Here is an 11,131-nt window from a genome sequence, read left to right as displayed (position 1 = left end):
AGGCATGGAGGGCAACCGTGGATGCCAGGGACAATGGGGGAGGAGGATGGGACATAGCAGAGGGTGGGGGATGGGGAATCAAGGATGGCAAAACAAAAGGCAAGGTATGCAGGACATAAGAATTGGGAAATTATTTGCTGAGAACATGTATGTTGATGTGCTTGATTGAGCCAATGCACAGGGTATTTTGGATGGAAAATTCATTTGTGTGTTGTGATGGTGTATAGTGAATTAATGTAGAAAATGAATAAATTTTTAAAAATTAATAAAAAAATAATAATAAAAAGGCTGATGATGATTAAAAAAAAAAGCAGCAGTCACAGGAAAACAAGAGGTATTAAAAATAACAACAAAAAACAAGCCAGTATTACAGAAGTCAACATAAAAGTTAGACCAAAAAAAAAAAAGTCAAGCAATTCTCCTCAGACACAGAACAAAAGCAGAGAGAGATGAATAAGATGAGGGGAAGTTAAGAGCTCCTGGCGGTGGATCCAGGAGGCTTAATATTAATCTAATAGGAACCCTGGGGGGGGCGAGGGAGGGGGAGAGAGAAAAGACAGACTAGAGGTAATAAGTAAATAGCAATTCTTTTTTCCTGAAGATGAAGACACACAAGATTTCTTAATAACAGGGCCTATCTATCACCAAGCGGGGCGTTAAATGCCACCACACACCTTAGACTCTCAAACCCGGTTCCCGTAGTTCCCTTTCAGCTAGGAGGCGTCCTTGGTTTTGATTTTTCTCCTGCGCAGTGAAGACCCCAAACCTGACCACACCTTCCATCCTCCGCTGTGGTGTGTTCCAAACCATCACTGCTTGCTTGACTTTGGACAGTCGCTTCCTGCCTCGGTGTGTACTCCTGACCCCCTATAATCCCATTTTGCATATAGAAGCCACAGTGGCCTAGAAGATATAGATCAGATCGTTTCGTCTCTAACTTGCCTAGCGTAAGATCCGAACTCCTTGCCAGCTCTGAGGGCCTCCTTCCTGCCTCTCTCAGAACCCCGCCTGCCCCTCCCTTCAGTCTGCTCTCCACTCTCCAGTTCTTTCTGTCTCTGAGCATTCTGAGCTGCTCCCAGCTTGGTCCTTTGGGGTTACGCTCCCCTCGTCCTAATGCTCTCCCCCAGATCTGCACACAGCTCCTTCTTACTCCTCACGGCTCTGCTAAGTGTCACTGCTCAGAGAGGCCAGCCCCGATCCCCTCATGAGAGGCGCCTCGTCTTAGACGGACGCACTGCTATCTCATTCCTCCATTGTGTCTCCCTCTTGGTGCTTCTCAGTCTCTAAAGGGATCGCGTACTTTACTGCTATTTCCCACACCCGCGTGGAACACCCGTGAGAACAGGGATCTGCCTGCTCTAGTTCCACCTCCAGGATTCCTGGCAACCCGTATCTAAGATAAACCATGGTTGAGTGCATTCCTAGTCCTGAATACAGCATCGCAGCATTTCATAACAACAACGAAGAATGAATCTAAGAAGTTCCCAGGAAAATGAAATAGGTAAACTGCACACTGTTTCAAGTCCCTCCTCCACCGCCTCCTCCTGGGTCCTATTTTCTTTTTCTTTTTTATTTTGCCGAGTACATTCTCTAAGAGAATGTTTATGTACTAGAAGCCAGGTTTTCTGACTCTCCATGCTTCAGAACTCTAGACTTTATTGTAGCGGTTAGTTAAAAGTTTGGCTGAGTATCGAATTTGAGGCTCAGAACCATGTTTTTCTAGTAACCCTAAAATATGACGCTATTGTCTAGAGCCAATATTACTTAAGAGAATCTAGATAACTTTCCGATCTTATTCCTCTGCAGTTCACCTATTTCAAGGTCCTGGTCGTCATCTCTCCCACCACCACACTGCCCCCTTGAGTACTTCCGACGGACATTCACGCTCACTGACCCATGAAGCCTGGGCCTGCTCGAATCCATCCCAGGGGGTCACCGTTAAACCTGCATGAGTCCGATCCGGCCCCTCTTGCATTGGAACCATTTGTCTATTTCAAAGTCTTCTAAAATTTGAGATCGATTTTGATTTGGGAAAAGCAGTAATTAGGCTGCAGTGTTTAGCATCTTCTCAAAAAGATCACAAAACCTCACTGATCCGGCAAATAAAAACATGGATTGAAAACCTGATGCCAGGGATCAGCAGATGGTGTAATGGTTACGTCTCTGGACTCCCATGTAGTCGATTGCAGTTTGAGTCCTAGACTGGAGGCTTAAACTTGCACCGGGCACGTGTGCATGCGTGCCCAAAACCCCAAGAGGAGAATGGAGAAGGGATTGTGGCATGGCCATCTTTCTTAGGGGGGAGGGTGATTTCCTGCTTTCTTTCTCTGTCTCTCTGACAAGTGCACATGCTCTATAGCAAGACAAAACAAAAAAATTTGGTGCATAATTATCTTTCAAAAGTGAAAGAGAAACAAAGCCTTTCTCAAACGAAAATGGGGGTGGGTTTGTGGCCAGGAGAGCTGTCGGAAAGCTGCCTCTGCCGCAGTCCCAGCCTCTTGGCTTTTTTTGTGCCGACTCTGCGGTGCACTAGGCTACAGCACTAACTGAGAAGCATTAAGAGGGCAGCCGTGGGCACTGGCTTGCTTTACGGCGTTGCTTAAAGTAGTAGAGACCTTATTAAAAGTCAAATAACGTGAAGCCAGAAAGCAACTTCTTTTGACAAAACTGTTCAACAAGTAATTGGCTATCATTTTTTTTCATGATAGGATGTGTGTGCATGCATGAGAGAGAGAGAGAAGAGCACCCTTCTCGGGGTCTGGCGATGCCACGATCTCCTCTCTCCAGTTCTCCAGCCCGTTGGTTCCTGGGCACTCACACACGTGCCCGGAGGTTTCAGACTGACCGGGCTGGGGATTTGAACTGTTGCCATGTGGGATCTGGCTTCTCTTGGGTGGGTGCAGTACCCGTTGTTCCACAAAGCCAGCTCTGGATACTCTAAAGAGTAAAACATTTTGAATTAGAAATTTTTAAAGTTTCATTAAAAACATATACTGCTATTGGAGAAATATCATAAAACATCTTTTTAATGTGAACACTACTTCATACAATGAAAAACTATTTACAACGTGTTGCTTCTAGGTCGTCTGCTTTTACATCGACCGCCCCCGGGTGCTGACACACGCGTGTCTTCAGCCGGGAGCTTCAGTCCAATTGCACGTCCGCCTTGCCCTCGAAGGCTCTCCGAGGTCCCTGAGGGTCCAGGCCCCCCCGCCCACTTACATTCTCCTTACTCGGTGTGGTTCCGCGGGCATGCCGCCAAGCCGTCTAGAACCCAGAGACTCTGGCGGCCACACCGAAGTAAAACGCGTAGATGAGGTTCTCTCTCCAATAAATACTGACTTGACGATCCAGCCCATTTCCTTGCCAAGACATCGTTTTCATTTAGGGGCACGTCTGCTCTCAATGGAACTGGAGCGAGTAATGTCCTTCACACTGGGCCTGCGTGAGGGTGTCTCTGTATACAAATATAGCATATTTTTGCCAGGAATATAGTTTCTGGTTAAAGAGTTTATTTGCCTTGACACACAGGATTGCTACATACATTCACAGTTTTAATAGACCATAATTAGCTATTCCAGTTGTGCTTTAAGATCCCCAATGTTACTCTCATTAGCGAGTGCAAAGACAATGCCTCATTGGACTCCGGCTGGCCCTAGCGCATGAACTCCACGGCGGACTGGCGGAGCGCTCGCTCACTCCCCGGTCTCATCGCTCGCTTTTTCAGGGATGACTTCCAGGCTCCGGCGTGGCTTCTGCACGTCGGCATTTTCGGTGCCTGGTTTATTCAGTCCACAGGAAACAGCAGCATAATGGATTTGCTTCAGGTTCTCCAAAGTCTCGTTCTTAGCATATTTCAGAAGGTCCGCCTGTCCCTGTACAAAGGCATGCAATGAACAGTGTTAGCGCTGGCGTGGCTCACTGTCACACCTCCCGGTGTAGACCTGCTGCTGAGGTAGAAGGGTTTTCATTCGGCAAGAGGACACGGCTTTCCCTTATTGGTGCTGCACCCGAATGGGCCAATGTAATAAAAAGTGGTTCTGCTTCTCGGTGTCAATACTGCATTGTACAGTACGGTATGCAGCCCCTTTCCGTTTATAAACATGAACAGAGTTCTCTGCACGGACTGTTCTTGTCTACCCTGCCTAAAAGCACTTATTTCAGTAGCTGTGGGGTCAAGCTTGGTGTTTTTCTGTTTGTAATTTTTTTAATTGCCAGAGGGCACCTAGGATCACCGGAGAGAGAGAGAGAGAGAGAGAGGGAGAAAGCACCTCCCTCCCAGTGCAGTGGGGTTTGATCCATGCTGGACGCCCATGTGGCCGACCGCGGTTCAAGTCCTGGACCTGGCTGCTTCACGATCATGCTGGGAACATGTGCGTGTGTGCACCCATGATCCCGGGAGGAGAATGGAGAAGGGATTGAGGCATGGCCATCCCCCAAATCTCCCTCAGTGGCCAAACCTTACCGTTCCAAATGTTATTTTCTAAATCAATATGTTAACGTTTAGGTTCTCAGCAAAAGTGGAGAGTGCAGAGTTCTCTGCGTGCGCCCCTGGCCCCACACGCGTGGCCTTCTCCAGGACCGCGGTCCGCACCATGGGGCACATTCATTATCACCATGAACACGTCGGACGTCGGAACGGTCACGGTGTATTCCCTATAGAAAAATGTATCATGATTGTTCCAACAGCCCAATACACTGGCACTGCTTGAGGCAGGGTCACATTTATTCATTTATTTTAGGTTTTGCTGTAGGGTGCGTGCACTCACTGGAGAGAAAGAGACAGAGAGACAGAAAGCAAGAACCCACCTCCCCCCCCGAGGGGGTGGCCATGCCACAACCCTTCTCCATTTCCCTATTCTCCTCTTGGGATCGTGGGCATGCATGCACGCGAGCCTGGCGTGAGTCTCGAGCCTCTGGGTCTGGCACTTGAATGGTGGTGGGCATGTGGAAGTCCAGTGCCTTAGCCACTACCCCACTTGATGACCCCAAAATAGGGTCGGGACCCAGGTGCTGTACATTCGATGGCTTTGGACATGAACCTGTCGTTACAGTATCGGCAGCGTATCTTCCCTGCCCTGAAATCCCGTGTTCTCTCTCTCGTCGCCCCTCCTCACCTCCAGCCTCGGAGGCCCCTGATCTTTGCGCTGTATCCACAGCTCTGCTCCTGCCAGATTGTCGCAGTTAGACTCATACAGCATGTAGGTTTTTGACTGGCTTCTTTAACCCAGTAATAGGAATGGATGTTTAAAAGTTTGTGGAAAAATGCAATTAAAGTACATGTTTATTTTGGTGCACAGTTTTTGAGATCCATGCAGTTTTTTTTTCATAATACACGTTTTCTATAAACTTTTTGAAGGACACCCCCCCCACACATATATACCTAAGGTTACTCCATGCCTTTTCACGGCTCAAGAGCTCATTCTTTTTGAGATTGAATAACAACCCACTGCCTGGACGCACAATTTATTTCTCTATTCACCTACCAAAAACTTCTCTGTTGCTTCCAAATTTTGGCAATAATGAATAAAGCTGGTATAGACATCCATATATAGACTTTTTTTTAAAGAGGGAATTTTCCTATAGGGTATGTGTGCTTGCCAGAGAGATAGAAAGTGAGAAATCATTCCGGGAAGGATGGCCATGCCACAATCCCACCTCCATTCTCCTCTTGGGATTTTGGGCACATGCGCACATATGCCTGGTGTGAGTTTCAAGCTGCTGGGTCCAGGACTCAAACTGTGGTTAGCCACATGGCAGTCCAGTGCTGTACCCACTACACCACCTGCTGGCCCCCATATATAGGTTTTTGAGACTAGTACCAAGGAGAATGAGTGCTAGGTCAGATGGTAAGAGTAGCCTTAGTATTATACAAATTGCCAAACTGCCTTTCAAAGTGGCTGTACAATTTGCATTCCACCAGCAGCGAAGGAGAGTTCCTGTTGCTCCACATCCTTGCCAGCACTTGGTGGTGTCAGTGTTCTAGTTGTTGGCTTCTCTAACAGAGCCCAATAGCAGTATTTCATTGTTATTTTAATTTGCAACTCTTAATGATCTATGATTTTTAACATCTTTTCATATGTTTACTTGCCATCTGTGACTCTTCTTTGGGTAGGTGCCAGGTCAGGCATCTGCCCTTCTTTAAGCCAGGCTGTTTGTTTCCTTACTGCTGAGTTTTAACAATTTTTTGTATATTTAAAAAAGCAATCCAGTTCTCATACAAGGAGTCCTAGCTACTGCAATAAGACAAGAAAAAAATATAAAATATATATCAACTGAAAAGAAAGAAAAGAAAAAAAACTACCCCAGAATGCACCTCCTTCAGGTCTGGACTCAAAGCTCTCTACACAGTGGTACCCTCCCTGGCAACATGATCTAAAATTAGAACTCTTGCTTCTTGCCCACAGTTCTCCTTACCCCTCTTCTGCCTTGCTTTTTCTAGAACGTTTACTACCACCTGACATACTCTATTGCTTTGCTAACTGTCTGTGCCTCCCATCGCCTGTGAACCCCATGACTGCAGGAGTTTTTGTCTCCTAATCACTGCTGAATCCTCAGGGCCTAGAACAGTGCCAAGCACATGTAGAGGTATTAGTAAGTACCTGCTGAGTGAACCTAATTCAAAGCAAATGTGAAAGTCTCCCATTTCATCCTCACAGCTGCCCTCTGAATAATGTGTTTTATCTTTTTCTCTGTGTTCACTTATATATATAAAAAAAATCAAAATTGTAATCTACAAGGTTCCTTTTCTCACATCGATAGTCACATCTTGGTGGCCTTTCCATGTCAGCACATGCAGCTCTGCCACATGATGACCAAGCATTTAAAAACAAAAAGCTCCAGATGTTAAGGGTCAACAGTGAGCGTTCTTCATCTGGCGGAGTCTTAGGTTTTCCCAAGCCCAGGTAAGTCATTATGGCTTTTAGGACAGAGCAGGCCACGGTCATTATCCAGGACACGAAGGACACCCGCTGGCAGTAACACTGGGCTTAGGAGCTGCTGCACTTTGCTCGTGTCTTTTTAATGTTGTTCTATGTGTCTAATCTTTTCTTTCTTTCTTTTTTATTTTTTTAATCACCAGAGGGTGTGTGTGCTTGGCAGAAAGAGAGGGCGTGCGCTCTGCAATGGCGCTTGGCCACGCCGCAACCCACGTCTTCATTGCTCCATGCTGTCAGGACCCTGAGCACACACGCACATGTGTCTAGCATGTTCAAGTCATTGCAGCTGGGATCTGAGCCATGGTGGACGGTGTGGGATTCCGCTCTCTATGCACAGTGCTTACCCGCTGCGCTACGGGGCTGGCTGTGTTCCACGTGTCTAAGACTCCACACGTGACGTGTCCTGGAGTCAGGACATCTAGTGTGAATGAGGGACGATTCTGAAAGAGGGGGTGATGTGCACTGGGACTGTCTTCGCACCCCATCGCTTCGGAAGTCTTCAAAAGAGCAAAGGCTATTTAAAACGTGCTGCCCACTAAGCAAGGGCGTCTGATTCTGACAACTCCTTCCACGAAGCTGGCTTAGCAACGCTTTCAGCTGAAAAATTCCGATCTCATTCGGTCTCACACATTCCGTTGTGCATTTCATAACGTATTCTACTTGGTTTTTATCTGGAGAGAGTTACAACAGCTGCAGGCCCAAGTCTTCACTGTGCTTAGGCCCAGGAAGTCATCTTGAGAGCAGGAACTAAGGGCAGTGGCCCATCCTGGGAGCTCTGAGTCGGGCGTGACCGTGCCTCTGGCTCTGCCTGTGGCTCACCTGGGGTGGGGACAAGGCTCAGGGAGCCGGGAGAGGAGCGAGGACAGAAGCCACATGCCAGAGCCAGCGCCCTGGCTGCACTCAACTTGTGGCTAAACAGCAACTTTCTGTACGCTCACGAAAGACGCTTATATTTTTCATACATTAAAAACACTTGGGGGGCTGGCAGGTGCCGTGGTGGTTAAAGACGGTGGGCTCCCACGTGGCTGAGTGCAGTTCGAGTCTCAGACCCGAGAGCTTGCTTTCTCTTTCTCCCACTCTGTGTCCCTCTCTGGTCACATTAAAAATAAATAAAGTTAAAATAAATAAATAAATAAATAAAGTTGAATAAAATAATTCTTTTAAAAAACTGAGGGGCCAGCAGGTAGCATGCTGCTCCACGGAATGACCTGACTGCCTGAGGCCGAGGAGGAAGGGCAGACACGCTAGCCCAGCAGGGGGACAGACCAGCACCCTGCGGGAACCTAGCACCGGGCCCCAGGTCAGCCTGCTCGGCATCTGGACTTGCCGGAGTCTCATTTCTGCAACCAAACTGCTGTGCCTTATCCTCCCCATCTCCCTGTGAGTCCTGAGAGACCCCGGGTACCCCACTGTCTCTCGGAAAGCACAGCATGTGGGTCTGGAGTTTCTCTGCTTCTCTCCCTGGAGTGTCTTCTGCAACCAAAGCCAGAGAACTGAATCTGTAAATCCCTGACACAAATCCGATGACCAGGAGATCAAAGCCACGCCGACAGGAAGTTACTGCGAAAGGTAGCTGTCGCAAACATGGTGCCTTCCGTAAGTATTTTGTGGTTAGCCACTGTCTAGGGGGATGGAAGATTCACACAGAAATTGAATACGTTTAGTCCAGAATCTCGTAAGGACAGAGAGTCACGGGCCAAATGCACCAACCACCTTCCAGAGGGGACACAGCTATGGAGACGGTGAGCAGGTCAGAGGTCACCAGGGTTGGGGAGGGAGGGATTGACAGGAGAGCCCCGGGGGTTTAGGGCACTGATACTGCTTTGCATGCTCTGAAAATGACGGGTCCGATCCAAACATCAAGGGACACCTTAAATATGCACAATAAAAAATGCACTCAAGGGCGCCAGCAGATGGCGTAGTGTTTGCATTGCTGGACTCTCGCATGGCTGACCACAGTTTGAGTCCCAGACCAGTGGCTTGAAATTCATGCCAGGTGCATGGGCGTGCATGCCCAAGACCCCAGGAGAAGGGGGCGAGGGAGTGAGAGGTGGTCATCCTCCTGGGGGTGACTTTTCACTTTCCCTCTCACTGGCTCTCTGTCTCTCAGGGAGTGCATGCGCTCTGAGATAAACCTCTAAAAAAATACATTTAAAGATGACAGCTCCATGTCATTACACATTTGAATGAACTCACAGAATGAACTCACTGGTGACCCCTTATAAGCCAGAGAACTGGGGAGATAATTGCTCCTCAATTGCAATTTGATGTTTCTTTCCCAAACCTGGAGGGCGGGTGCCCAGGCAGCGGGGGCGGGGTGGGGTGGCACTGCCTTCTACACGGACGGACATGCCGAGGACCCCAGGGAGGGATGCCACGGAGCCTGCCTGTGGCTCAGTGACGTGGACTCTCCACTGCAGAACCTTCTGGGTTCCGACCCTGACTGCATCTCTCTGTGACAGACCTGGCCCCGGAAAAGGTCCAGGGCCACCTTGCAGTGGGAGAAGGGCCGTGCCCGGGACACTGCTGGTCACTGCGGTGGCAGAGGGAGAGGACGGGGAAAGTGAGTGGACTCTGAGAGGTGAGCAGCCAGGACCCTTCATACCCAGGGGCAGCGGAGGCCCGAGAGCACTAGGAGAGAGACACGCAGGGCACCCCCTTCGCACTCGGAATCTCTGTGGTTTGTTTTTGATTTTGCCATACAGTGCATGCAGAGACAGAGAGACGGAAAGTGAGAAACCGCACCCCACAATCCCTTCTCCTCCATTCTCCTCTGAGGATTTTGGGCACTTGTGCACGCGCGCCCAGTGTGGGTCTGGGACTCAGACCGCAGTTGGCCACCCGGGAGTCCAGTGCCTTAGTCGCCAGGCCACCTGCCAGCCCCTGCACTAGAAGCCTTTTAAGCACACCTTTTGCATGATCAAACATAAGCTGAGTCGTGAATTTCACGCAGGTTGCACCCAATGTCTTGAGGTTTTACTGTTTCCAGCAGATCAGAAAGGACAGCCGCTGATGACAACATTGCCCTAGTCTGGTTTTCTGAGCCGTTTACACTAAACAGAGAAATGGCTTGCAGCCAGACTGGCTTTTCAGGAAAGCTGGCTACAGAACGCATCACCTGTAGTAAATCAAGCAACGAAAGGGAGGGACCTCAACCGAGGGAACGAGCCGTACCCAGACCGCTGGGATCATTTCTGGAAAGGAAACAAATGCCAGTCTTCAAGTCTCCAGGGTCAGCCCTGAACCTCAGGTAGCCATGAAGAGAGGCCAGCTGGCTGAGCAGGTGCAGAAATGGCCCGGCTTACCGAGGTTCCTGCGGCCCGAGGGTGATGTTTCTAAAGGGAACAACTCTCTCTGCTTTCGGGGGTGAGTGCATAGTCTTGCTTCAGGACAGCGCGGCTGGGTGGGGGCAGCTGGCTTGGCAGCTGTTTATCTGCAAAGCGTCTTAGACGGTCCTTTCCAAGTCTGAGCCAGGTCTGAGCGGCCCAGCCAGGCCAGGCCCCCGCCGTGGGCTGCCAGTCATGTGGGTGAGGCTGGCTCGGTGTCCCAAGCCCAGCTGAGCTCCCAGAAGAATGGGGCCACCTAAGAGAAGCCAGCCAACAGCAGGAGGGGCAGAAAGCCCGCCTGGCTGAGTCTCACAATCATGGAAGTGCGAAGGGGCTGTGAGAGGAGCCACAGCTGACACCACCACTCGGTGGCTGTATTTTGTGCCATGTGACAACATCTTCCTGGACGCAGTGTTTTGAAATGGGTGGAAACTCTGACCCAAGGAGCTTATTTTAGGACTACTGATCTGGAGCTAAGGGGGCTGAACTAGGAAACACAGATCTTTCGAGCACCTGAAACCCAAGCCTAGGAGGACCAGCAGGGCCAGCAGGGCCAGGCCACGTTACAAAGCGGTAAACACTTGGAGTGAGCAGAGGGAGCCCGTGAGCAGGGGGCGAAGCGTGGTCGGTCCCAGGCCGCACATGAGTAGCAAAGATCATGGACAGACAAAAGTTTTGTCCCCAAGTCTACACCGGCCTATATTGAAATAAAAGCAAACCGCGTGTTTGTTGATGCCTAGGCTTCTGTGCTCATTTCCCTAAGGTCTGCAAGATCTGAACTGAACTGCCAGCTCTGATGGGGCATGGGCCAGTGAGCTGCAAAGTCAGTCCCTCCTCATTGTAAATTCTCAGGCCGGCTGGTTGCTG

At 49.4% G+C, this 11,131-nt stretch overlaps 1 protein-coding gene across 4 annotated transcripts in view; it reads right to left on the bottom strand.

Moving 5' to 3' along the window:
• Positions 1 to 3,492: 3,492 nt before the first annotated feature.
• The window catches only part of PLCL2 (phospholipase C like 2), a 162,191-nt gene continuing 154,552 nt past the window's right edge, over positions 3,493 to 11,131 (bottom strand). For 3 of the 4 annotated variants that reach the window (XM_014585091.2, XM_014585090.2, XM_027769170.1), the window contains exon 7: positions 3,493 to 3,875. In XM_014585091.2, the coding sequence (XP_014440577.1) occupies positions 3,696 to 3,875 (180 nt within the window). In that variant the 3' untranslated portion in view covers positions 3,493 to 3,695. Of the gene's footprint in view, positions 3,876 to 4,418; positions 4,657 to 11,131 lie in introns of those variants that run through there. The other variant, XM_027769171.1, reaches the window with a different exon arrangement.

Source organism: Tupaia chinensis, unplaced genomic scaffold (assembly GCF_000334495.1).
Source record: "Tupaia chinensis unplaced genomic scaffold, TupChi_1.0 Scaffold148822_2, whole genome shotgun sequence".
Taxonomy (NCBI): Eukaryota; Metazoa; Chordata; class Mammalia; order Scandentia; family Tupaiidae; genus Tupaia; species Tupaia belangeri.
The sequence above is the reverse complement of the archived record's forward strand: the minus strand, read 5'-3'. Positions and strand labels throughout refer to the sequence as shown.